At 39.2% G+C, this 27,252-nt stretch overlaps 12 protein-coding genes across 12 annotated transcripts; 6 read left to right on the plus strand and 6 right to left on the minus strand.

The window, feature by feature from the left end:
* Positions 1 to 184: 184 nt before the first annotated feature.
* TIM17 (protein transporter TIM17) lies at positions 185 to 670 on the minus strand (the record flags this gene model as incomplete). Its single annotated transcript, XM_447507.1, has 1 exon — positions 185 to 670. The coding sequence occupies one exon, from the start codon at positions 668 to 670 to the stop codon at positions 185 to 187; it is 486 nt and encodes a 161-aa protein (XP_447507.1).
* Positions 671 to 1,214: 544 nt separating this feature from the next.
* Positions 1,215 to 1,463, minus strand: ROQ1 (Roq1p; the record flags this gene model as incomplete). The annotated part of the gene is made up of 1 exon (XM_002999513.1): positions 1,215 to 1,463. One exon carries the CDS (start codon positions 1,461 to 1,463, stop codon positions 1,215 to 1,217), a length of 249 nt encoding a protein of 82 aa, XP_002999559.1.
* Positions 1,464 to 2,531: 1,068 nt separating this feature from the next.
* SFH5 (Sfh5p) lies at positions 2,532 to 3,413 on the minus strand (the record flags this gene model as incomplete). The annotated part of the gene is made up of 1 exon (XM_447508.1): positions 2,532 to 3,413. The coding sequence occupies one exon, from the start codon at positions 3,411 to 3,413 to the stop codon at positions 2,532 to 2,534; it is 882 nt and encodes a 293-aa protein (XP_447508.1).
* A 391-nt stretch (positions 3,414 to 3,804) lies between these two features.
* On the minus strand, positions 3,805 to 5,520 carry IDS2 (Ids2p; the record flags this gene model as incomplete). The annotated part of the gene is made up of 1 exon (XM_447509.1): positions 3,805 to 5,520. One exon carries the CDS (start codon positions 5,518 to 5,520, stop codon positions 3,805 to 3,807), a length of 1,716 nt encoding a protein of 571 aa, XP_447509.1.
* A 928-nt stretch (positions 5,521 to 6,448) lies between these two features.
* On the plus strand, positions 6,449 to 7,651 carry SMT1 (Smt1p; the record flags this gene model as incomplete). The annotated part of the gene is made up of 1 exon (XM_447510.1): positions 6,449 to 7,651. One exon carries the CDS (start codon positions 6,449 to 6,451, stop codon positions 7,649 to 7,651), a length of 1,203 nt encoding a protein of 400 aa, XP_447510.1.
* A 227-nt stretch (positions 7,652 to 7,878) lies between these two features.
* On the minus strand, positions 7,879 to 8,610 carry RPA34 (DNA-directed RNA polymerase I subunit RPA34; the record flags this gene model as incomplete). Its single annotated transcript, XM_447511.1, has 1 exon — positions 7,879 to 8,610. One exon carries the CDS (start codon positions 8,608 to 8,610, stop codon positions 7,879 to 7,881), a length of 732 nt encoding a protein of 243 aa, XP_447511.1.
* A 603-nt stretch (positions 8,611 to 9,213) lies between these two features.
* Positions 9,214 to 10,950, minus strand: DAS1 (SCF ubiquitin ligase complex subunit DAS1; the record flags this gene model as incomplete). Its single annotated transcript, XM_447512.1, has 1 exon — positions 9,214 to 10,950. One exon carries the CDS (start codon positions 10,948 to 10,950, stop codon positions 9,214 to 9,216), a length of 1,737 nt encoding a protein of 578 aa, XP_447512.1.
* A 925-nt stretch (positions 10,951 to 11,875) lies between these two features.
* On the plus strand, positions 11,876 to 13,492 carry INO1 (inositol-3-phosphate synthase INO1; the record flags this gene model as incomplete). Its single annotated transcript, XM_447513.1, has 1 exon — positions 11,876 to 13,492. One exon carries the CDS (start codon positions 11,876 to 11,878, stop codon positions 13,490 to 13,492), a length of 1,617 nt encoding a protein of 538 aa, XP_447513.1.
* A 519-nt stretch (positions 13,493 to 14,011) lies between these two features.
* VPS35 (retromer subunit VPS35) lies at positions 14,012 to 16,837 on the plus strand (the record flags this gene model as incomplete). Its single annotated transcript, XM_447514.1, has 1 exon — positions 14,012 to 16,837. The coding sequence occupies one exon, from the start codon at positions 14,012 to 14,014 to the stop codon at positions 16,835 to 16,837; it is 2,826 nt and encodes a 941-aa protein (XP_447514.1).
* A 478-nt stretch (positions 16,838 to 17,315) lies between these two features.
* FBP26 (fructose-2,6-bisphosphatase) lies at positions 17,316 to 18,668 on the plus strand (the record flags this gene model as incomplete). Its single annotated transcript, XM_447515.1, has 1 exon — positions 17,316 to 18,668. One exon carries the CDS (start codon positions 17,316 to 17,318, stop codon positions 18,666 to 18,668), a length of 1,353 nt encoding a protein of 450 aa, XP_447515.1.
* A 500-nt stretch (positions 18,669 to 19,168) lies between these two features.
* On the plus strand, positions 19,169 to 21,211 carry SSY5 (Ssy5p; the record flags this gene model as incomplete). Its single annotated transcript, XM_447516.1, has 1 exon — positions 19,169 to 21,211. The coding sequence occupies one exon, from the start codon at positions 19,169 to 19,171 to the stop codon at positions 21,209 to 21,211; it is 2,043 nt and encodes a 680-aa protein (XP_447516.1).
* Positions 21,212 to 22,560: 1,349 nt separating this feature from the next.
* On the plus strand, positions 22,561 to 25,008 carry FAR1 (cyclin-dependent protein serine/threonine kinase inhibiting protein FAR1; the record flags this gene model as incomplete). The annotated part of the gene is made up of 1 exon (XM_447517.1): positions 22,561 to 25,008. One exon carries the CDS (start codon positions 22,561 to 22,563, stop codon positions 25,006 to 25,008), a length of 2,448 nt encoding a protein of 815 aa, XP_447517.1.
* Between the last annotated feature and the right edge of the window lie 2,244 nt (positions 25,009 to 27,252).

A 27,252-nucleotide genomic window follows, 5' to 3' on the forward strand; every position in this document is an offset into this window, starting at 1 on the left:
GTTGGGTGTCATAAAATTAAATTTCGAAAAAGTAACATAGAGAAGGGGAGACAAAAAATAGAGTTGCTGATTTGAAACAAAAGACTAGTATGATTGGTAAAACGTAATGAAATGAGTTGTTCAAAAAAAAAAAATTATTACAGTGGAACAAATGAACAAATGAAGAAAAAATAAATGAAAGTAATCAGGCCTGTAAAGGTTGAGGTGGAGCGCTACCTGCACCTTCTGGTAGTGGTGGAGCCATTGGCTTTGCTTGCCAAGCAGCGTATCTTTGGAACATTAGACCGACACCTTCAATGACACCCAGCAAACATGCACAAGTAATAGCACTGTTTCTGGTATGTTTCCAACCACCTCTAACGGCTAAAGCACCACCAGTGAAAAAACCAGCGATGATTGCGTTCCATGGATCTTCTCTTTTCCTCACAGCCTTAACCGCACAGTCAAATGTAGAGAATAGACCACCCCATACACCGAAGTTACCACCTAGAACAGGAGCACGAGCCTTGACGGCACTCATGGCACCTAGACCACGCTCACCTAGAGGAGAATTTCTGAAACCTTTGATACCGTGCCAGACCACACCACCGATGGCACCCATGGCAAAGGCACCACCAAAGTCATTAAGTATAACAATAGGGCATGGGTCTCTAGAATGATCAGCAGACATTATCGGGTCAAAGGTGAGTGTTTATTAGTGTGTATATTTAGAGAAGATTGTATTTCTCTTCCGCTTTAAAAGAATAGCAGGAGGAGTGAGGTGAAAGAAATAGCTGAGACAGAATTGTAACTATGATTCCCAGTTTTTGACTATACTGGTTTCAACTTTGTCACACAACGAAGATTTTGGCAGTGCCAGGGAATCCGAAAAGTGAAATTCCAGAATTTTTTTTTGGGCTAGTGAGTAATATCACTGTGTACATATTAAGTCACGCTGTGGTACAGTGCATGGCCCTCTCCCAACATATTCAACTTGATTATATGGAAGGTGCTGTAGTGTATTGGGTATGAATGATGTAGATGTATTGTATTTGGTGAAACTTATAACAGATATGTAGTGTTACATAGTGGATAGAGTACAGGCAATGGATATAGTTGGGGGGGAGATGAATATGCAGAGAATACAGAAAAGACCTTGAAATAAATGCACGATTAGATTATTCTATGTTATTGTTGTTTTATGAAAATGCTAATTTTTTTTTTCAATCTATCGTTTAGATGGGAGAAGAATTGTCCGCTGATCCCGCTGTTCTTCCGTGATTTGAGTTGTCTGTGTAGTTAGAGTAACGAGGCTGCCTTATCTCTATGAAGTAGTATACCACTGGTGATCTAGGCTGATTCGTCACCGCGAAATCACCAAGTCTATCTGCGTCCTCGGTCTGTTCACGGCCAAAATAGATCGGTTCTTCCTTCTTGCTACGCATCACCCGCCTATGGTTTGTATCATTGTTAGAGTAAATCATTTTTGTTTGTGTTTCTATTTGTGTTTGTGTTTATAGTTGTGTTTGTTGTAATAATTGTAATTGTATAGTTTTATAATTTATAGCTGCCAGTCCCTGAATTTTTTTAAATACCATGCTAGGTATTTATATGTTCTCCTATAGAGGCTGAGAGTCATCCGCTTATTACATCGAAGGTTTGTCTATTCCCTCACACTATCAAAGGTGTTAATTTGTAATGAGCGACTCCCCTGTAAGTAACTAACTTCAAAGCATTTCCTTCACACTTTTCTGAGAATTGAATCCACAGTACAGCCCTTTCTCTGTCTTCCTTTCGTCCCTTCTTCTAATTCCAAACTTCCACAGACAGCACCGCATAATGTTTGGACTTTAGCCACAACCGCACAGTGTACCCCTAGGGGGGGGAGGATCCAACGAAGAATAGCCTCTTCACGGGATTCCTCTGCGGAAAAACTATGAAAGAGAAAACTGGCGCGCCTGAGCTTCGATATTTTTCCATCGCATTCCGACCAAAATCCCGAGAAGATAGGACCGCACAACTCTGTGGTTTGTGCGATGTATACTGAGACAATCTCTTTTCCCTTGTCCTCTCCTTCCTTCCCCCTCCAAGAGTACAGAAAAGCTTGCGTACCAATCACTTTTCTTCCATTTCTTTTAAGAATCCCCGGAAGGAAGTAACACTGAGGGAATCCTCACAGTGCCCTCCCTAACAATGAAGCGTAGGCTCCATTATGGGGCCCACCGGATCACACCTGGAAGCCATCGGGAGCACCGCAATTACAGTTTACCCGAGCATTAAAGTGGATGAGGTGCGTCATTTTCTGTGTTACTGTGCAGGAACAGTGGAACTCACTGCCTGCAGCTAAGCGGGAATACTGGAGGAATGTCATGACTTAGTGAAGGGATATACGGTTTTCTTGTGCGGGTGTCTGTGTGTGGCTTGTAGGAAATTATATATTGTGTGTTTATTATTAATGTATATGATATTGACAAAATGACGTAAATTACTTTATTACTTGGCGTTGATGTATTGGGTGTTCGGCGTGTGAGTCCGCAATATCGAAGAATAAACTATTCTACATCTTCGATCTCTTGTCTCTCGAGCAAGTAGGAAGCGTATGCGGTAGGTTTGACCTTTTTGACGTTCTGTTCGAAGATGGTGGATTTGGAAGAGCCCCCAAACTGGTCTCCGGGACATTGTTTCAAGTACTTGCCAAGCTTCTTACCGTCGTTCAGGACCACGAACTTCTTCCTAGTGTTCTCATCCACAAAAGTCTTGATGATGTCGTAAGCCCATGCAAACACGCTTGGCACATTGACGAAGTACTTCGCGTACAACAACTCCGGGTAGTATGTCTGGAAAGTGTTGATAACCTCTTTCACACAGCTCTTCATGTCAGAGTCCATGCGCCACACGGAAACGGTCTTGTAGTCATGCACTTGAGTCATGTAGCAGTTCTCTTCGTCCTGGAAGTTCAGCAGTTGTATACCTTTCTCCATGAGCCCAATACGGTACCTCAAGAACTTCTGCACATCCTTGAACAACTCTTTCTTCTTGACTAGCTTACCGTACAGGTTCCATGTGACAACACGCTTGTTGGGTTCTTCCTCTGGGTACCACGTCAAAATACCAACGTCTTCTAGCTCTTTGTTATGTGTTTCCTTGAATGCGCAGCTCAATGGGTTGAACTTCTTTCTCCATTTGAGAATCTTCACCAAATGTGTCACAATTTCATCGTAATTGAACTGGTACGCCTTGCAGAGCTTGAACAACAGCGATTGGGCAATGTCCTCGTTGTAATACTGCTGGACCTCGTCGGCAGACCCAATCTCTTTACAGATCTTGTGTCCATACAACTCATCATACCCATCACACTTAGTCTCGATGATGTTGCCTAGACTCCGAGATAGCTTATCAAACACCTGTTTCTCGTTATCGTTCTCGAACTTCATCTTATTAAATACCTCACGCGTCTATCTCTTTATATATGGCAATGTGCCGTTATAATACAATTGAATAATCTTATAATGTTGCTTTAGTAATAATCCACTTTTAAAATCAACCTAAACTATATGTATTGTCAAAATATTTTTTCGTTTACATATTTGTTCCTCATCGCCTCGTCATCATTGTTGAGACACCCAAGTTTGTCGTTCAGGAAATAAACATAAATTTTATCACCAGATGATAAAACTGAAATAGAGTTTAATTGTACAATATATTACTTTAAGAGCAATTCCCACGTTTTTACAAAATTTAATAATCAATCTAATAGAAATTTTGGAGTAAAAAAGAACAACAAAAAGAAAATAATCTACAAATAAGATCTTCTTAAATGAATTGCTATATTTGTGTAGAGAAAAAGGACCACCATTTATGACATAGCGACTCCTGACCGATGTTCTCTAGCTCCTTCATGTGCTCCCAGGGCTTTAGCGCCTTGAAATCTATTATGCGCATGGCACCGTTAGTGGGACACGCTTCGTCTTGCATTAGCGTTCGGCAGTAGTTATCTGAGGATATATACCCCCATGTTTCACCAAAAAGCTCCTTCAAAACACCCAAGTCCTTCAATCTGAGGCTTTTGTTTATTTTATCTTCTTTGTCGTCACCATATATCGTGAAGAATTCTTTTATACATAGTGAAACCTCATTGTTGGGTTTGAATATTATAATCTGGGGGTCATTAGAGTTCGGATTTTGACTATCCTGGTTGGTCAATAACACACACATTTCGTTATCTATCTCGTCAAATATCTCCTTGCTATCCAGCAGGTCGTCAATGCTCTGCAATATCATGCAAGAAGGAGAAATGTAACAGATGAGATCATATGTACCAACAAGACTTGTGAAAATCGATAGCTTATTCCAGTTTGAGTGAACTAGATTTAAGTCAACGTCGATACTCCGGTTGCTGTTATCCTGAGTCATCAGTAGAAATGGAGGCATGCACTGATTGAATGCAACAGTAGTACGCACACCATATTCATGAAGATGTTCCGGGTTATATGAACTTGGATGCAAAACAACAAGCTCATACTTTGATCCACATCTTTGTAAACTTCTTTGTAAAACCACTACTGCTGGCACCATCGAATCATTATCAATAACAGTCACCCAGCATTTACTGCTCTCTGATATACTTCCGTTTGAGCTTGTAGATGTGTAACTGGATCTTGTCTCTACAGATCCATTCCTAGGGTTGGCAATTGAGGGTTCATTTCCAGAAGTACCCGAGAAAGAGCTTCTTGGGTTCAAAAGTTGTCTCATCCATTGAATATCTTTCACAGAACTTCTTCTCGCGGTAGATATGCTATTAGAACTTCTCTTTGAATCAATTCCTGAGCCGTTGATATCTGAGCTATCCGTGGAGGAGCCCAAGTTCAAATCGTTTAAGATATTACTCACGGATTCTTTCTTATTCTCAGGGATCGAATAATGGTGCTTGAAAATCTGATAATCTGTGTCCTGTTGTGATGAGTCAGATCCGTGTGAATGCCTGCTTTTACGAGGTTTCCTTCCATGGTGTGAGTTTTGTTCATGAGAGTCCTCCTTTGTGACTCTCATGGTATTTTCCGGAATATTAGTACTATAATTCATATGAGACTGAGGGTCGTTAGTGGTATTTTGTGATAAATCCCTAATTTGAGTCATATGTAAATCGTTATGCAATGCCGACGAGTGCGGACTAGGACTATGCCTCGTTTCATCAAAGGTGTTTCTCATTATCACTGTGCCCATATTCTGATTGAAGACAGGCGCCCCTTCGTTATCCCTCCTCACATCTATGGCAGATGATTCTTGTGGCACAGCAGAGCTAGTGGTAGCAACGTCAGACTCCGTATCCATATCCATCTCATACTGGGACATATTGCTCGGCGTGCCAATAGGTGACGCAATTATACCCGACAGAGCATTCCCAACACGTCCGCCGTTCTTGAAGAACTCCTGCACTTCCTGGTCATCTCCTACAGACACTTCACGCTGGGACTCCGACCAGGACTTCCTCAACGCAGCATCGAGCTCCCCAGAGAACTCCTCACCTGCATGGTAATCCATATTACTCCCAAAACTAAAAGCAAGTCAGCCAACTTAATAACCAAGTTGTTCTTTCCAAAAAAACACCAAGAAATATTATTGCGAATACAAGAATGTTCTAAATCTTTACTTTTCCTATATAATTCATAATTAAAATTTATATAAAAGTATGGGGTTCCGGGGACGTTTACGGGAAACCCTTTAGAATATCCCCCATTCGTCCCTCAAAACATTTCTCGGAGACCAGGTGATACATCGCCCATACCAGAGAGCCCCGCAGAAAGCATTACCCTTCCATATTCCATATTCCATATTCCGTATTCCATATATATTACCGTGCCTCCCTCCAACCTCCAAATAGGTACCAAGTGTCACCGTAGATACTACAATATTATGCAAGAACAGGTTAAAAAGACCACCAAAATACTACACTTGAAAAGAGAAGAGAGACCTTAGCATCATGACAGACATGAGTGCCACAAAAAAAAGCATACCAACAAACTAAATAAACTAAATAAACAAGAAATATATACTAATTCAGTTCAATACCTTCTAAATAGCAAACTATTGACAACTGGCATTATAGTAATTCTAGACTCCTTTTTGTGATGTTTCCTTCGAGCTTTCTTGACCTTAGGCGGAAGCATGTAATTATATACGCCACAACGTCGTGATGTATTATTGTGTACGTATACTGCACATCCATTCGATTCCCTGACGGATCGCTTTATTGTCGTTTCAATTCCGAATAAAAAAAAAAATTCAATTTTTTGCTTTTCGTCTCTGCCACAGAATATAAGGTAGGAGCACAATGGGGGGGGGGGGGTGGAAGCAGCGTGATGTGGATAACCATAGCTTATCTTGAATATAGTATGCTTTCAGTGATCCCCAGCTTTTTTAAAGGACTCGAACAAACCAGGACCTTAGGTAGATAAAGACAGTGACGGTTATGGCTGGCGGAGCGCAACGGAGATTTTTCTCGCAGATAGTGCGGCTCTTGAAGAGCAAGAGCAAGAGTAATCACAAAGTTCTGGTGGACGATGCTCAGTTGAAGGAGACTTTGAAGTATATTATCGAGGATAAGCGGGTGCTGCCTGGCGGTTTACGCAGTTTGCTACCTGGATCTCTCGAAGGGACTGATGAGGACGTGCAGAAGCACTCTGAAAGGTTAGCAAGTCTTTTGAACGCTACGCTACCCACAGTTTCGGATAAGAAGAGGCAAGTAGAGAGTCACTATGACCTTTTATTTGGACAGCTGAAGAATATGGTTGAGGAATCATTACACGATACGGGCAAGAGTAGCCATAATAGAACGCTAAGTGCACACAATCAAATGAACAAATCTGAGACACTCTTCAATCGACTTATACTTTTGCTTCTTACAGGTGGCGACACGGTCAGTACAAAATCTATAGCTGAATTAATTTTGTCACCTGATTTCAAAGAGTATAGTAAAGTATGGGATAACATAAAGCTTTTCCCCGAAAGCAAACGACTAGACATATCAATACTACTTTATTACTCGTCTAAGAACAAGAATATCATGGACGCATACGAAGAAGAATGGATTTCCAGGTATCATGACTTAAACGTTATAACACAAAGGTTATTCTGGAGATTTATGGATCCGTTGGGTAAGGTCTCAGAATGCTGCGAAAGGATTCGTTACTGGCAACCTAGAGATACCATCGTAATGTATCAATCGCTCTATTCAACAGCCCATTTTCTGCCGACAGAATTTCATTATGTGGATAATCTACAGTTAAGCAACAATCAAATATTCTTCATTAAGGCACTTAGATTCTTAGCACAATACAGACAAAGATCATTACTACAGGTACCTCGTGAGCCTGTTAACGCAACAACTAAACAAACTAAAACAGCCAAAAATTGGGCTTCTGATATTGTTAAGCTAAGTATACAAAATAAACTAAGTTTAGATAAGAGATTGAAAGATGATAGCGAAATGGTTCCGGTGTACAGTTATAGATTTTTGCGAGCTTTGGATGTCAACTTGCAAGAGATATGCGGATTGGATTCTTTAAATGACGAAAATCTTGCTCACCTACAAGCGGATCTCAATACGCTATTGACTTCATTGCACGAAGAGGAACAAACACTAAAGTCTCATATGTCCTTATTTTTTGTATGAGACAAATACTTATTTTAAGATTTATTCATTAATTAGTATACAAAGAGTATCTTACATTTTATGTAAAATAATTATATATTCCGGGATTTTTTATTCATTGATCAACCAACAATCTAATGACAATTATAATGCTTCAGAGTGTTTAATCCGGTAGAGAATACAAAAGATTCATTTCTTTGAGATCTATAATCATGCAGTTGTTTTTATTTGTTTCCAATGTATTTAATTCATTTACTCTTGTCCTTTGATTTTTTATCCTTTTTATCTTTTTTATCCTTTTTATCCTTCTTATCTTTCTTCTCCTTCTTTTCCTTCTTGTGCTTCTTATGCTTACTTGGTGATTCTGTCAATTCATGGTTGTGTCTAGAGATATCCTCATCGGCATCAGACTTTGAACGTTTCTTAGGTGCAACAACTTCTTCGATTCCAAAATCCTTTGCATCGTAACCAGTTGCAAAGTGTCTGGTAATTAAACCTTCTACCTTTGGAACATCTTTTCTTGGTACCTTAACCTTTTCTATATCAATGCTTGGGATTCTTGCTGTTTCACTTATGGTGAAAACTCTGTCAAAATATACACTCTTATTATCTTTCGATGTCGCAACCTTCAGAGTTTCCTTCTTCTTCTCACTAGGTATCAGTAGGGACAAGTTTGTGTTATCAGATCCTTCTTGAGTAGATGTATTTTGAAGAACATTGAAATTCTTGCTTCCAAGTTCTACAGTGGAGACTGTAGCATCGGTATCCAATGGAAGACTCTTCAACTGGGAGATGTCAATGTTGGCTGGAACTTTTAGCAACCAAAGCTCTTTGTTGTCACCCTTAAGCTCAGAGACTGGAAAACTCTTAAGATGCTTGCATTGCTTATAATCAGATGGGGGTTGGTATTTGGCGACTACCTCATCATCGGAATCGGAATCCGACACATACTCTTTCGACAGACGGTCAATTTTGGACATATTTATTGCGTTCAAACTCTATGGAGGCGTTGAGTCAACCGACTTAATTCCCTATACAATTACTAAAACAGATAGACCTTCAATTTCTATTCTATTTAATACTCTATGCCCTGCATACAGTAGAAATTAGAGATGCTCATCGCAAAATTTTTTTTCACTTTCTGATCAAGAGATTTATTCATAACGTACTAAATGACTTACAATAATTTACTGTATTACCGATGCTCCCAATCCTTTTAATATGTAAATACATAAATACATATGTATTATGTAGGTGATGTTAATAGGAGAGGAGTATCTTAAGATTTTTAAATAGTGCATATATATCGAAGTCAGACTAACTCAATTTTTGGATGTATGTGAAATATTTCATAGTAAGAATCATGAATACGATTTTAGAAGTTCGATATTAGTGCTCTCTCCATAATTTGAAAGAACGTGAAAGGAAAATAAAAAACATAAAATTCAATGCTGGTATCATTAAAAATTATTATCAATTTGGAAATGCATAATCTATAAGCTGTTTTTTCTTTTGAAATTGAGATAATTTTTGATTAATGGAAAATGTTTACTTTTAATAGTAAATAAGGCTCGATAATTTACTTAAATAACAGTAGCCTTCTTTGCAACATCATTAGGTTCAGATGCGTTCGTATTCTTTTTGAATTGTTTGGACCAGCCAGTCAAATTCGTTTGATATCCTGAATGGTAGAAGATCGGCTGGAAAATGCGCTCGCCATCTTCTTCAACAGTGATGGTGGGTATATCATTCAACATCAAAAATCGTAACTTTGGGAAGCCCCTCAAGAATGTGAAGTACGTAGACTTGAAATGATGTATTAATGCATGATAACATTTGACAATGTCATCTTTGGTCAATGGGCGATGAGGCAGATGGAATGAGTTGAAATCATCTTCGTCATCATATTCTGATTTCTTGACCAACTGTGAACGACTTTGCCTATATAACAGGATATTTGCGTTGATCTTAGACACAAACTCTGTCAAATTCATGGGCTGTGTTCTAACGCTTGGGTAACAATCACATGCCTTAGAATATGGTAGCAACGATAAGTATCTCATCATCTTGAATATATCCTTTGCTGCAATGTCGTGTATGTCATTAAGTTCGTAATCCTCTTCAAAATGGAAAATCTTGTCCTTTAAGATATTCTCAAAGACGTGCATGCAGCTTGAACAGTAGCATTTCTGGGTCAGTTCAAATTTGCTCTCCTGTAGAGTGATTATGGGTAAGTCCACGCCTTCAAAACGTAGATCGATAAACTGCAAATCCTTACAGTTTAGTAAAATGGCTAAGAATATCTGTGGGCTAGTTGGTTCTGGTACGTAATCTTCCAAGAAGTCCATCTTTAATCTTTTTAGCCTTTTCAATTCACTGAACAATGACACCAGTACTTTTATGTCCTGTTTTATTGATATCAGTGACAAGTCTTCTAAGTACACAAACTCCTTGAACTCCTCTATGATCTCGATCTCTCTAGAAATCAGGGACTCATTCCAGGATATGATAGTCAGAATCTTCAAGGACCGTATATCGAACACTTCTGAGAGTTTTGTCAGTGATTTCCTTTGCTCGCCTGGTTTGATCAGCGTGTTCGTCTGCTCGCTAAAGTATTTCTGTGGGAAGAACTCTCTTCTCCAATGCAGTTTCAGGTCTATAATTTGCAGTTTCTCATTCAGTGGGTACAGGTAATTAAACAACTTTATCGGGTCGATGAACAACGTCATGTGCGACAGCTTCGATGAGATACGTTGTCTCAAGTAGTGTGACAGATTGGGGATGTAGTCCTGCGGCACAGAGAGCTCCGGCAACGAGTTTGGCGGCGCCATATCGAAGCTGGTCACATTGGCTGCACTCACTTTGCCCAATGCTATAATATCGTTACAGCTGGGGTCGATGACGTTCTCCAGTCGTTGCAAAGAGTGGCCATTGGCACACAGCATGTTCAGCACCTGCTTCTGCAACACGGGGTCCAGGTCCCAGTTGATCCGGATCCATTGCACCAGATGCAACGTGTTCTCAGGGTTCCGGTGGAACGTCTGTATCAATTTGGCAAGCTTCCCATTAGCTATAGCACGTGATTCATCCTCGTTCAAAAAACTTGGTATACTGAATAGGGACCAGTTGACCGCCAAGTTCATGAAATCCGACCGCACCACGTTTGAGTCGTTCAGGTATATCCTTCTGTACACCAGCTTGGAGACCAGCCTGTGCAACCGCTTGTTCACCAGACACAGGTTGAGTCTATCCTGCTGCGGGCAGTGCGACAGCAGCTCCTGCAACAAGCCATCGGACAACTTCAGCAACGGGAACTCCATTTATTTCCTCGTGGGGGGTACCTTATACCTGATCTCTAAACAAAGAACCTGTCAAAGCTTATTTTATTCTGTAGCTATGACACCCAATCTCCGAACACAGAAGGGAAAGCTCTGTATGTGTGTGTATTGTGTGTATTGTGTGTGTGTGTGTCTGTCTGTGTAAAGTGAAGAGAAGAAATTTGGGTCTGAGTTATCGAAATGATAGCATATAACACGTACATCACATGACACAAGATACACTTGCACTAACCATGTGATTTACGTACAACATGTAATACTAGTAGGTCCAAAAGGATCGTGGCAACTAGAATTTTTCACATGCAGAAACCGGGACGAGGAACGGACAAAACAGACAAAAACATGCTGGCACGTACTATTTGTGTCTTCTGCGCCTCTTGTCTCTCTTAAGAGCCGATGCCCCAGCAGGTGTCCCCTTTTTTTTTGCCATCAAGCTTCAAATCATCGCGAAGATCTTCACATGCGCGAGGGGCCTTTGACTCTCCAGCGCAGGAAACAGGAACGGAATGGAGCGAATTAAGTCCGGGGGGGATGGGAAACACATGCTGATTGACTCTCGATGACTACGCTTTCTGCGTGTGTTTGTGTGGGGATGATCCATGATTCACCCAATCCAGGGCAGGAAACATTAGTTTGTGTGCGGGTGTTTCTGAGTGGTTTTACTTCACAAAGAAACTTGTCTATTCGATGGGCGGTTCCTTCCTCGGGTGGAGAAAACTTTCACATGCACACCTTCATGGTGCATGTGAAAGTTTTTGTTGCAATTGTTGAACTCAACAGAAAACATAACCTCCTCGAAAGGCGTATAAATAGCGGCTATATTGGCTTGGGAAGTTTTGTATCCCATTAGAATAGAGAATACACAACAACAAAAAAACTACTTCTACTACTACTATAAAAAATAAGAATGACTGTGAATAAAGGTATTAGCATTCGCGTAAACAACGTCGGTGACAAGGTCTCCTACAAGGAGAACGAGTTGTTGACCAACTACACTTACCACACGAATGTGGTACACACTAACAGCGACAAGACACAGTTTGAAGTGACTCCCTTGGACAAGAACTACCAATTCAAAGTGGACTTGAACAAGCCGGAGAGACTGGGTGTCATGCTCGTGGGTCTTGGTGGTAACAACGGGTCCACCATGATGGCTGCTGTGCTGGCTAACAAGCACAATGTGTGCTTCCGTACTCGTGACAAAGAGGGTCTAACTGAGCCAAATTACTACGGTTCTTTGACTCAATCATCAACGATCAAGCTGGGTGTCGACTCTAAGGGTAAAGACGTCTACGTGCCTTTCAACTCTTTGGTGCCAATGGTTAACCCAAACGATTTTGTGGTCTCAGGTTGGGATATCAACGGAGCCACCATGGATCAAGCCATGGAGCGTGCTAGTGTCCTTGAAGTTGACTTGAGAAACAAGTTGGCTCCAATGATGAAAGATCACAAACCCTTGAAGTCCGTCTATTATCCAGATTTCATCGCTGCTAACCAGGATGAGCGTGCTGATAACTGTTTGAACGTCGACCCACAAACCGGCAAAGTTACCACCACCGGTAAGTGGGAACACTTGAACCACATCAGAAACGATATCAGAACTTTCAAACAACAGAACGACCTGGACAAAGTAATTATTCTATGGACCGCTAACACCGAAAGGTACGTCGAGATATTGCCTGGTGTCAATGACACCATGGAAAACTTGCTCGAAGCTATCAAAAACGATCACACTGAAATTGCACCATCTACTATCTTTGCTGCTGCTTCCATCCTTGAACATTGTCCTTACATTAACGGTTCCCCACAGAACACTTTTGTTCCGGGTCTGATTGAACTTGCTGAAAAGAACGACTCGTTGATCGCTGGTGATGACTTCAAGTCCGGCCAAACTAAGATGAAATCTGTCTTGGCTCAATTTCTAGTCGATGCCGGTATCAGACCCGTCTCAATTGCTTCTTACAACCACTTGGGTAACAACGATGGTTACAACCTTTCCTCACCACAACAGTTCAGGTCCAAGGAGATCTCAAAGGCTTCGGTGGTAGACGATATCATTGAATCAAACCCAATTCTATACAATGACAAACTAGGTAACAAGATCGACCACTGTATCGTTATCAAGTACATGCACGCCGTAGGTGACTCAAAAGTTGCTATGGATGAATACTACAGTGAACTGATGCTAGGTGGCCACAACAGAATCTCCATCCACAATGTCTGTGAAGACTCTTTGCTAGCTACACCATTGATCATCGATTTGATTGTCATGACCGAGTTCTGCTCCAGAGTCACATACAGAAACGTAGACGGCCAGGATGGTGCAGAGGCTAAGGGTGATTTCGAAAACTTCTACCCAGTGCTGTCGTTCCTAAGTTACTGGCTGAAGGCCCCATTGACAAAGCCAGGCTACCAACCAATCAACGGTTTGAACAAGCAGAGAACAGCGCTAGAAAACTTCCTAAGGTTGTTGATCGGCCTTCCTGCCATTGACGAACTGAGATTCGAAGAAAGATTGAAATAGATACAGACTTCCCAATGAGGGAAAAATAGATAAACAGATGTTGTTGTACATAAAATAAGTATGGAAGATATATACGAATAACCTTGTAACGAGCAAATCCAATAAAGAATACTACTATATTATACAATATATAAATACTCTGCTAAGCGATGACCTCAACCTCTGTACGTCACGTGGAACGTCACTTATCTCTCAATGCTGATCCTGAATTTCTGGGCCTTTCGCAGGCTACCCGATGATAGCCGAAATTTCACCAAAGGGGAGTAGTATAGTGTGTCTTGCTATCGAGGCGAATTGCCAGCAATACGTTAACTTGACTGTCAAGTTTTCACCAATTCGTTGCTATTAGTGAAATATCTGTTTTTTTGAGGTGTACCCATTAAAGGAACTTCTAGTGCTGCAAAGGGGGCATCTCTATAAAGGAAAAAATAATAGGATAAAGGGAATAATACCAAAACCCATACTGTACAAAAGTTTCGCCAACGAACGGTTAGGACTACTCCCATTGCGAATTATAGAATGTCGTACTCTGATTCTGTGGAGACGGCTGCGTCTGTGATATCCCAACAGACTGGTCTTATGAACAGATGTTTGGGACAGAATAAGCTAATGGAGGCGTTGCAACATTGCTCGGTTATGCTTACGGAACTACGTAACCCTAACTTGACTCCAAAACAATACTATGAGCTTTATGTTATGATATTCGATTCCCTGTCGGTGCTATCAACATATTTGGTTGAAAATCACCCCAAGTACCACCACTTGGCAGACCTTTACGAGTTAGTACAATACACCGGAAATGTTGTCCCAAGGCTATATCTGATGATCACAGTTGGAACGAGCTATCTAAGAATACCTGATGCACCAGTCATCGAGATACTAAAGGATATGATTGAGATGTGTAGGGGTGTGCAGAATCCAATACGAGGATTATTTCTCAGATACTACCTATCACAAAGAACCAAGGAACTGCTTCCCGATGATGAACTGGAATTTAATGCAAATTTCATCATGAACAATTTTATAGAGATGAACAAATTGTGGGTAAGATTGCAACATCAAGGTCCATTGAGGAAAAGAGAATTGAGAACTAAAGAGAGGAAAGAACTACAAATTTTAGTGGGATCTCAACTGGTTAGATTATCTCAGATCATTGATGATAACTTTGACATGTATGATAAACAAATTCTACCAACCATTCTTGAACAAGTTGTTCAATGCAGAGATTTTGTCTCTCAAGAATACTTGATGGATGTCATATGCCAAGTTTTCTCGGATGAGTTTCATTTACAAACCGCATCTACTTTACTTAAAACAACATTACAATTGAACCCAGACGTTTCAATGAATAAAATTGTTTTGATCCTAATAGAGAGATTAAATAGCTTTAAGGGTAGGAAAGTAGAAGAGGAAAATGAAAAACAAAAACAAGCCTCTGAAATAAAAGATAAAAATGAACATGGAACTGTCGAAAATGGTTCCAGTGCCAATGGTGAGTCATCCAAAACCAATGAGAAGGAAATACCTGATATTAATTCAAAACCCCTACCTGATGTCGACATATTTGATGTTTTTGCCAACTACCTTGAGCTACTCAACAAAGAACGTCCGGATCTCTCATTACAGCAATTTATCCCATTGATTGAATCTGTTATCAAATTAACTTTGCAATGGTATCCTGACAATCTTAAGAATATCAATCGACTATTCACGTTCACAGCTCAGAAATATAAAGACTACGGGAAGATGATTCCAAAAGATATTGATACGCTAATGATAAAGCTATTGACTTTTGAGAACTCTACATGTGAAGGTAATGAAAGAGATTCGTTTTTCTTTTACAGAATATTAACCGAGTGTGATTCATTTCCTGAGTTATTAGGCTTACAGTCAGTTGAAACCCAAAGGGTCGCTATTAGCGAGATTCTTGATTACTTAACTATAAATATAACTGATGATATCGAAGTGAAGACCAATATTAGCACACCCTTGTCCACGACGGCGGACAGTTCAGACATAACTCCTCAAGGCAAACTGTTTATAATAAACACTAAAAGTGAGCTAGAAAAACTTCTAAGTCTTTCAGACTCTCTAATACACAAAACAGATAAGGTAAACAAAAGAACTTCAACCGAAGGTAATGATCAATTAAGTGCGGGTGCTTTACCTGACGATGATTTTGAGTATGACATTGTTGAAGAAAAATTGGCAAGATTTTGCCACATCATATGCAAATCATTGACCCTTTCACCTACTTTGAATTCTGTCGAGTCCCAAATTGAGTGCTATCTAACAATGAAGAATCATTATTATAAAGCCGGAAAGAAATGTCTATACACTTACCCTGCAATCATTACTAATTTCTGGAAATTGGTAAGGAGATGCAATATAATGCTGAAAGAAGGGCAACAAAAAGAAGAAGAGAGAAAGACCATTGAAAACAACATAAAACAGATATTCAAATTTATCTCAAGGGCAATGAACGACATGTTCAATGTATGTGGACCTATAGCATATGATACTGTGTACAAGATGAATTTAGAATGTGCCGCGCTTGCAGACCAGTTATCATTATCGGAGATATCGTATGATTTCTTTTCACAAGCTTTCACTATATATGAAGAATCAATAAATGATTCAAAGGACCAATTTCAAGCAATTCTTCTGATGACGCAGACATTGCAAAAGACCAGGTCACTTCATAAAGAGGATTACTATGACTCACTCATAGTAAGATGTACATTACATGGCTCAAAGCTTTTGAAGAAGCAAGACCAATGTAGAAGTGTATATTTATGCTCACACATGTGGTGGGCTACGGAATTATCAGCTATCGGAGAGGAAGAAGGCGTAACGACCAATTTCTTCCGTGAGGGCAAACGTGTACTGGAATGTCTCCAAAGGGCATTGCGTGTTTCGGATTCCATAATGGACAATGTTCAAAGCTGTGAATTGATGATTGAGATTCTGAATAGGTGTCTGTACTATTTCATTCATGGCAATGAGAAGGATACACACATTACGGTTAAATATATCAACGGTCTCATAGAACTCATCAAGACTAACATTAAAGCTTTACAAACTGAGGCTGAGTCATACATGTCAGATGACCCATCGCACGAAATATCTCATCTGGAATCGGCAGTCTCCCAACTAAAAATGCAAGACTACGTAATGGGTCTAGACGGCTCATTAGTACAGGTAAGTAATGGGATGAACTCTCCCACAAGTGAAGCCACTGTAAAAGCAACTTTGCAAATACCAATTCAACATTTTGCCAGAACGTGCTCATACATCAGAGAGCAGGGAGCCATTGACGAACGTTTCCAAGTGATAGAACTGTAAAAAAAAGCTCACAACTTATATACCGATATATAAGACCCACATTCGTCAATTTAAATTTTTTATAAAATCATCTAAGTAACTTGCAAACCAAGTTTGATACTTATACTAAGTCGTATTCACATACTATTACACGATCACAATTTATAAAATAGGGGATTTACATTTTCACCCAAAGCTCTACTCTGAACGAGTCAACGGCGAATCACACTTAGTGCTAGAGCCCTGTAACACCCACCATGAATGTTACAGCCAAAGGCCAAGGAGTATAGCGAGCTCATCCTGTTGGGAGCATCCAGCGCTTGGGATCTGCTGTCTTACAGCACTACATTACTGGACTATAACTTGTATAAGAAGGTACCTGGGTAGTATTTTCTGCATTTCTTGGAAGCCCAGTGTAAAACAAGGAGTGAGAAGGGAAGTGAAGATATTTGCAGAATAGTTATATATTCTTCCCCAGTAAATAAAAACCATTACAAACATGCCAGTCACTACAATTTCTAATATGAACGATTCTCGAATCTGTGTGGTGATGGTTGGTCTGCCAGCTCGTGGTAAGTCCTTCATATCCCAGAAGATTCTCCGCTATTTGTCCTGGTTGTCGATCAATGCGAAGTGTTTCAATGTTGGGAACTATAGGTACAAAGCTGGTGTGATCAAACCTGATGCTAAGTTTTTTGACTTTAACAACCCAGAAGGCTACAGAGTTCGTGAGGAGGCCGCACAGCAAGCTGTCAGTGATATGCTTAAGTGGTATGAAGAAGAGAATGGTGTAGTTGCTGTTCTGGATGCTACCAATAGTACTAGGAAACGGAGAGATTGGATCTTAGAAATCTGTGCCCAGAATAATATTATGCCGATGTTCATAGAGAGTTGGTGTGATAATGAAAAGATAGTTGAAACCAACGTAATCGATATTAGCACCACATCTCCAGATTATGAAGGTAGTGACCCTGAGGAATCGAAAAGGGACCTTTACAATAGAATTGCCTGTTACAGAGACGCATATGAAACGTTGAGTCTTGAAAATGATAATAATATGACCTTTGTTAAGTTAGTGAATATTGAAGATGAAATAATAATCAACAAGATTCAGAGCTACTTACAGAGTAGGATCGTCTTCTATGTTATGAATATCCGTCCAAAGCCAAGAACAATCTGGCTATCGAGACACGGTGAATCAATCTACAACGTTGAGAAAAAAATTGGTGGTGACTCACTGCTGTCACCAAGAGGTGTACAATATTCAAAAAAACTAAAGGAATTAGTAGATGAGCATGTTGGAGATGCGCCCTTAACTGTGTGGACTTCTACTTTGGTCAGAACACAACAAACTGCACAACATTTGCCTTACAAGAAGTTACAATGGAAGGCACTGGATGAACTTGATGCAGGTGTTTGTGACGGTATGACCTATGAAGAAATCGAAGAAGTATACCCAGAGGATTTCAAAGCGAGAGATGAAGACAAATACGAATATAGGTACAGAGGTGGTGAATCTTACAGAGATGTTGTTGTTAGATTAGAACCTGTTATCATGGAGTTGGAGAGACAAGAAAACGTCTTGATTATCACGCACCAGGCCGTATTGAGATGTATTTATGCATATTTCATGAATGTTCCGCAGGAGGAATCACCATGGATGTCTATACCCTTGCATACGCTTATTAAATTAGAGCCAAGAGCCTATGGAACCAAAGTTACCAGAATCAAAGCAAACATTCCAGCAGTCAGTACTTACAAAGAGAAAGGTACCAGTCAAGTCGGCGAATCTGCAGCTGATTTATCCAAATTCCAAAAACTGTTAGTTGACGCTCCTGAACTGAAAAATTAGATCTACACACTCATAATATCCCTGCTCAATATATATAACTTATTCAAATTACATATTCAAAATGGAACCCGCACAGGTTACTTTTATTGATGCATTAACCAAGACCTGATGCGAGAAAAATGCATTTTTTATTTCCGCTGCCATTACTATTCTTATGTTTTTATATATAATAGTCAAAGTCTTGAACCGCAGATAAAAATTCATGTATAGGGCTTTAAGTTCTTAGAATGAGAAGTTTGGAAAGTAGTTCAGTTTTTGTTGATGGTATACTGAACAACTATCTATCCTAGTGGTAGTCGAAAAACCATCTCTTTATATGAAATTCCAATATTTTATTAATTTACCGGTATTTGCTACGGCACTTTAATTTAGTGCCGATTATTTACATTTAAAATTTTTAGAAAAAAGATAAAATGCATATATAGTGTAGTATTTCAGGAATAGTATTCTAAATAACCTAAAACGTTTGGAAAGAACACCAAGGTACGTTAGTTATTGTCATGGTTAAAAAACTGTTTGGTTTTAACAAAAAGAACGGTATCAGAGGCCACTCTGAGTCAGATAAGGAAAAGAATGAAGGCGTTGGTTCTAGAAATAACTCTACCGATAATAAGGCAGAATCTTCTATTCATGATGATAGATCCACAAGAATAAGCTCTTCGGTACAATCTTCCTCAATATTTTCAAAAGGGAGGAGAACATATAACTCCGGAGATTCCTCACTAAGGTCGTCTACCGGAAAGAACGGTAACCCGGTAAATGAATACCGGGATCTTGGGACACCTTTGAGAATTATTGATTCCTCAAGGTATGCTTCCCTTGCAACCGTCAATGAAGAAGAACAGTCCACAACTGATCAGAGTCTTGACTGTCCTGTGGTGTACTCAAATCAAAATAGCAACAAGGAAATTCTTACAATGTCCAACGAGAGTCACTATTTAGTGAAAGCTATCAAAAATCTTGAGAACAATTTATTAGATCTAATGGACGATGTTCACCAAAATGTTACAAATATATCAAGAGCGGTTATATGTGCAACTGAATACTTCAAAAACTTTATACAGGAAACATCACTACCAAGTTTAACAAATGGAACAGTAAACTATAGAGTAAAGATGGAATCCTGCCCATCTGTAAGAGGAATAACCAAGATAATATTTCACTTTTATGATAACTTGCTTAATACAGAAGCGTATTCCAATTCAAGATCCATCTTATTTAGGCGTTATCTTTCATTTCTCAAGAAATTAGAGATTCAACAAGATACTACAGAAAGAGACGCCCAAGCGATGGTTTTACCTTCCTTGAAGATTTTTCCAATTGATGACAGCTGTAATTTACCTCATAAGGATAGAATCTATGAGATCATGGAGGATATTATTAAGTCTGATACTAAATTATTATCTGAAGATGAGGGCTCTTTTATTGCGGCCGTTCTAAGAGGTGTAGAGAAAGACGCATCGATATTAAGTATAGTGTTTGGGTTACCAACGATAAGGCAAGAGCATCAAGAAATGATAAAGGCACTATATGGCCTATTTCCCGATGTCCATTTCTATTGTATCCAAGACTACATTAAACCAGCTGCTACTACTGCAATAATGCCCGAATTAAAAGGAACCCAACAACTGAATAATATCAATAAAGAAGAACAAAGTTACAGGTTTTCACCACCTTATAGAACTCTTGAAAATGGCAACACGCCGCCTATTTCACTATCTATATCCACCCAAAATAGTTTAAAAATGTCTGGCACATTAGGTGGATATGTGTATCCTCAAGTCGACAGTGACTCTAAACTGGCCCAGTATGCAGGTGCTACATTTGCGATTACCTGCGCGCATGTGGTTCTAGCAGAATCACAAGACTATCCAGAAGTTGCTGTGCCGTCTCGAGTTCTACAAAAATCATACCACAAGACTTTGTTAGAAGAATCATCTAGATATCCTCAGGGCTCGAAGGAACAAAGAGCATTCGCTGATGAAGCCCTACAAGTAGAGAGGAGTATGAAACTACAGAATCAGGAGAAGTTTGGACAAGTAGTATGGGGGGAAAGATCCATAATAAATCAACGTCTTTCAGATTTTGCCATTATAAAAGTCAACCCTTCCATGGACTGCAAGAATTTCCTAGGGAATAATCTAGCTCAGGTGCCTGATCCTACTTTAAAGTTCGAAAACGTGTATGTGAAAAAGAAGATCATGAAGATACAACCAGGGACAAAAGTGTTCAAGATCGGTGCTTCTACTGGCTACACGACAGGTGTTGTCAACGCTGTCAAGCTAATCTACTGGGCCGACGGTAAACTACAAAGTAGTGAATTCATAGTTTCATCACCGCAACCACTATTCGCCAGCGGTGGTGATTCAGGTGCATGGATACTTACAAAACTAGAAGACAGAGTGGGACTAGGTGTTCTTGGCATGCTCCACTCATATGACGGAGAAAGGAAACAGTTTGGCCTGTTCACCCCAATCGGCGATATATTGGAACGACTTCATACAGTAACGGGAATATATTGGGACATTGACAGAATGGCTTAATTTAAATTTTTTTTTTTCTTTTTTTTTTTATTTTTGTGTTAGCTATTCTTAGCTACAATAAGGTATCTGTGCCTATTGAAGGGAGGCAATAAACTCTACAAACAGGATCAACTATTGTCATGGTTATTAGTGCCTCATTTTAAGTCACTTTCCTTTATCCAGTTCAGCATCATTGCCATTACGTCTACTACTCATTTTCATTATCAAGAAAGTGATTTATTCCAAATCAGGTAATTAACTGCCAAAACAAGAAAAGTCGATTCCAGAGGGTCTCTAATCTTTAGTTATGGGGGTGCGACGATCCCCTTAGAACGGAGAGATATGGATAGTCACATGGCCATTTCACCCCAACTACAAGGGTAACCATAGCCACCCCACATCATTGGCTCCGTTTACCCCAAGAAAGTATCGTACGATTGATTGTCCACTTCTGGCCTTTTTAGGTTTTAGAAGTAGTCATTTAGAGGCACAACGTATCATATGATGAGAGTTTCAGGAAGCTATACGGTTTATTAAGGGCAACAGAGTTGTACGTGTGTGGTCTACAAAAAGGTCAGTGGATATGGTATACTTTGGGATTTTAATTTTTGTATCAGGAATTAAACCGTTGAGGATAGTTTTTTTTTTTTCTTATTTGGATGAGTGAGTTGAGATTTAAGATATGTGCTAAATTCCCCTAGCAATTTTCACAATGGACAAATCGATATCTTATTTACGACATTATTCCAATATTAATTAGCTCTATCGTTGGGACAGTAGAGGTATTGTAGCGAAACAAATTAGTCATGGAATAGTACAAATTTGGCACAGATTTGGTACACACTTGCTACAGTTCTGGGGTAAGGCTTTTGGTTGATTTTAATATCTGGGCAATGTTTCTTGCAACTCTACATTGAGTGCCATCATAAGTCAGATCAAGTTTTCTTTTTATTAATTAATTTCCCAACTGAATCACAGTAATTAATCATAGCCTACCATGATTCAAGTAAAACGATTAGAACTTGAATCATCGCCATTGTTGGGATCTGTTTTGAAACTTATCATTGTCTTTGGTATAAAAAGTACGATACAATAACTAGACTACTTTTTCTTTTTTCCTTGACACTCAATTTTGCGTTCTGGGTTGAACCCTTTCAATTCAGTTTATTTTTAGACATTACTAAGTCAGTTGTGTATCTCTTTTACTTTGCCTAATAGTCTTCTCCACAAATAAAAAAAAAGCTGAGTGGTTAGGATAACATAAAAATAAAAGTAATTCGATTTATCCTAAATTTGATTTTCAGAATAAGAAAAAAACCTATAGAAAGGCTAACTTGATTAAGCGTTGAACACTGGGAAAAGTATAGAATATGTTTCTAAGAACACCAGTAAAAATACAAACTAGCGAGAAAAGTATTCATACGCCCCCCAGGGATGATGATACTTTGCTGCGAGGCCCCGCCAAGAAATTATTTCGGAGCTTTACAGAAAAATCTGACAACCATAGTAAACATCAAAATTCATCGCCTCAAGATGTGTTTTTACCAAATCAAATGTATTTAAGAACACCAGATATGAGCCCCGAAGGTAAATCTACTTCAAAAAAACGAAATATACCAAAACCTTTAGATTTTTCTCAAATAACGACGCCTCCACAATCATTAAAAAAGACTTCAGCAAACTATCATAGAGATAACTGGGGGCAATCGCATATCAAATTATCACCTTTAACAACCAAACCCTCACATAAGAAAATGGTAACATCGACAAGTACTATTATGCGCGAGAATGTTAGCGAAAGCTTCTCTTATGGTAAAAATAACTATAATAGACTGTCTCTTGACACAGTTCCTTCACAAAGGGAGTCTCTATTATCAGGATCTTCTACTTGCAGTTCTTTGAAGAAGTACAACAATCAAAAATGTTCTATTTGCGATGAAGAAATGACAGTGACATTTAAAGGCGAGAAGATCCTAGAGTTGGATTGCGGTCATTTATCTCATTATGATTGCTTTATGGCCATTTTTGAAGAGACTCATTCAATAAACGAGCTCCCGATCTGCCAGATATGTGGTTCTCAATGCCAACCTTGCGATGAAGATATCTTTTCAGATATTACTTCTCAATTATTGACACTTAAAAGAAGTCTTGGTATTTCCAATACAAATTCGAATCACGGAATGAACTCTATTGCAGCGAGAGCTATATTTGAACGGGAACAACAAGTTACACCTGTTGAGAGGATAATAAAACCATCACAGATAACCTCTGCAGGTTTTAAAACCCCAACATTATCGTGCACTCCTGCAATTGAGAAGCCAGTGGAAGAAGAAGATGGTTACGAGACGGATATCTTTGTAAGCTCTTCTTCAACTTCTTCGATGATTATCAATGGACTCACTATCGACCTTGAAGAAAAGTTAAGTAATAGTGATTCAGAAGATGTGGAAGAACTCCTGCCCTTAGTAACCAAACCGTATGATGACACTATACAATTAGAATTTCCAGAGCCGTGTATGGATGTGGATATGAAGTCTGCCTGTCAGTTTTCAAATAGAACCGGGCTTAAAAAATCGATTTGCTCACAAGAAAATCCACAGTTCAATGAATTTGCCTTTCGAAGGAATCTGTCTGATTATATTCACAACCTTTTGAGCATTACTAGTTTTGATAGTACTGGTGATTTACATATGTTTAGTAATTTTGCATTTTCAACTGATGGCGAATTTTGGACACAACCTATTCTAGTGTTTTTATTTGAAAAATGCCTGACCTTGTTTGAGGCTGATAGTCGCAATATCATTGGACAATTACCAGTAAATCAAATAAGTTCTACCTCTGAACTGAGACACAACAATGAAGAGATCATTGTGATAGATTTGAAGAGCTGCTTATTTCCGCAGATATTTTTGAAGAATCACGAAGTAGCTTTTTACAAGCAAGAGAAAATAAAAAAGTGGCTGTACTATCTAACCGACATTGGTAGAGTCAGGCCGCCACTTATTGACTTGACGGACTGTTCTATCAATGTTATACCTATTGAGCTCTCTATATCATACGAGCAGGAAGTTTTAAGGCAAAGAATAAATCAAAAGAGCATGCCACAGCCTTGGGATTCGGACTTACTGAAGAGGAAACTGTGCTTAGTGGTTTGTATCGATTTGCACAAATCAGATCCAAATGAATCTAATGCATCTGACATCTTGGGGAAGATCTTGAACACATTATGTCTAGATGATATGCTTGGCCTTGTGTTAGTTGGAAAAAATGGAAATGGTGAGGTGGGGCCTTACGGAACATTCATTGGGCCTGTCAACAAGAAATGGGAAGGGTGGATAGATGTCATTAGAGATATTGAACTATGGCTAAGTGATGATCATAACTATGAATTTATCAGCACGGAGGAAAAAATCAAAGTCATTCTTCATACATGCCGAAGGATAACTACAATGATGCAATCAGATAGTGATTCGTCTAATGTTCTCAGAAATCTAGTAATAATCCAAGCGGGCGAGGATAAACTGGAAGAGACTTTACTCAATATCAGCGATGGAGCTAAGAAAGATTACGATAGTGTGACACAAACCAACCATTTCAGTATAAGCACTTGTAAAGCAACTGATATCACCTCTCATATCAATACATTAAGGAGTGACGACAAGTTGGATGTAACAATAAGTAATGAAGAGAATGTAATGTGGCTGGGCCACATGCAGGAAGGACGAGTATACCATTACAAAAACAGTTTCAAAGGGAATGTTACCCTTGAATGGCGTGATAAAGACTCTATACATCATAAAACGGAATTTACTTTATAATATCAACCAACGTTGATTTTTATTTAGTAATTTTCGATATACTTTTTGGAAACTAAAAAAAAAAGAATGAATTATAATAGTTTAGCCACATATACGTTATATTTTTATTTGTTATAGCAGTTATTAATATACATTTCAAGCAATATTTAGAGAAAATGCATTGGCATAATAATTAAAAGGCATTTAATGTTGAAAGAGTAAAAATCTAGAAACTCGTCAAAGGCAAAAAAAAATAGTAAGCGGGCAGGTCATACTGTCAACATTAGATGACATCTCTATTATGCATCAATGATTACAACGCACAATCCCCACATAGATAGATTGTGTAATATTAGAAAGCCAGAAACGAATGCGAAAATAACTCTAGCTATGATCTACGGGCACGTCAGAGAAAACACCAAAATACCATGCCCTTTTTCGTCTAACGGGGAATTATTAACGCGTAAACCATTTTACGTGACTACACCAACTGCATGCCCGTGACTGATCTACAAATACGACAACTAGCACTACTTTACTTCCTCCGTCGAATACGCTATCAGTCCATTACAAGCAGTTTAAAAGAATAATTGGTACCAAAGGTATATCTTACAGTGTAGACCTGTAATGGGTACGGCTGATTTCAGCCATCAAAGGATAAGTGCTAAAAAAAAGAGATAGAGTACTGCGACTAAATATATCTTCTATCAGCTTAATGGCTCTCTACCTATCCCACTCTCATGGAGCCATTTATTAAGCAGATAATCTAAGCACCAGGAAAAAAACACTCAATACCATAAACGCCTATACGTTACATCTTCTATTTCCCCCCACTATCCATAGCTATTACGGAAGTGATTACCTGCCAAGCATCGCAAATATACATCAATCGTACTTGCTAAATCTGCGTAGGAACCGCTCTCTCAAGTATTTTTCTTTTGTAAAGATCATTTCCTGAACTTTTCGCGTCGTCCTATGCTTCTATTCTGAGAAAGGTCGTACAGATATAGCCTCTTTTAATTCACAAAACAACTGCAAACCGCGTTTCAATGCTCAGACAAATTAACGCAGAAAGCTCTGCAGATCAACATTTCGCGATCTGCAGAGCTTTTACCGCAGGGTTAGTACGCCTTCGTAGTCTTATCGCGATATAATACCACAGAAATAGCAGTGGCAGCTGGCACACTGCAATTACCCTCCCAACTAGTATTTTGCCAAACCGCGTTGTTTGTTAGAGGGAGATCATTTGAAGGCATGCAAACCAATGTTACTACGTGCGTTTGAATGCCCCACCAATTTAGAGCATACATCTTTCTACTCCAGTACTCTCTGTGTTGCATCCCAAAGATGTTTGGGGGGGAGGGGAGGATGCCTTATTCCAGGCGCAGTCATTTCTTAGTTGGCTAGGCTCTACGTGTAGTTTCTTATACTTCTCATCCCAAAAGGGGATCTTGCATCACAGAAGTGCTAACAGAAAAGGATTTTCATCCTAACAGTCCCTTTCTGTCTACCGCGTTTTGAGAGTAAAAGAGACAGTTAGCACAGAGATTGTAGTAGACAAATAGGCAGGGGAATTCTGGATACGCGAGAAATGAGATTTTTCGATGCATTTTTTCAGATAAACATTGTGCTACGCCTGTGCTACGCCTTTCTCTTTCCCTTCTTAGAAAATATCAACAACGCCAAAATTTCTTCGTGGGCCTCTTTTTTTTTCCCGTTTCCCATTTCAGCTTCGAAGTAACTGTCGCAGGAATATCCGATGAGGAAGAATTGGGCACAATCGATGGATATAAACTGGAGTTGAGGAAAAGTAAACACTATAAACAATAGGATATACGTGGGTTAGTTGTGATTTGGATGGCGGAAGAAGTCTTGGAAAACACGATCAGTTATCGTTCTCCTAAAACAATCCTCCTTTTCGCTTTTTTTATATTGGTTCTGGACCAATTCTATCATCAGTCTATTGCTCACTTGTGTGGAGTACGATAGTAAACAACGGACAGAAATAGCGATACCAAGAAAAAGATAGGCCTAGTAGATGAGCTCTTGTTTTTGGAGTGCATACTCGTATTTTTGCTCTTATTGCTGATGCAGTTTAAGGAGAATATGAGAAGATCAACAAGAGCAATAATAAAAAAAAAGAAAAGGAAAATGAATTGCTCAGTTAATGACAGGAAAACAAAACGGGATTAATTGTTATCCTATATGAGAAGTAAATTTTTTTTCGTATTGCCAAAGAGGATTGTATAAATACAGCAATATTCT

Source organism: Nakaseomyces glabratus, chromosome I (genome assembly GCF_010111755.1).
Source record: "Nakaseomyces glabratus chromosome I, complete sequence".
Lineage (NCBI taxonomy): Eukaryota > Fungi > Ascomycota > Saccharomycetes > Saccharomycetales > Saccharomycetaceae > Nakaseomyces > Nakaseomyces glabratus.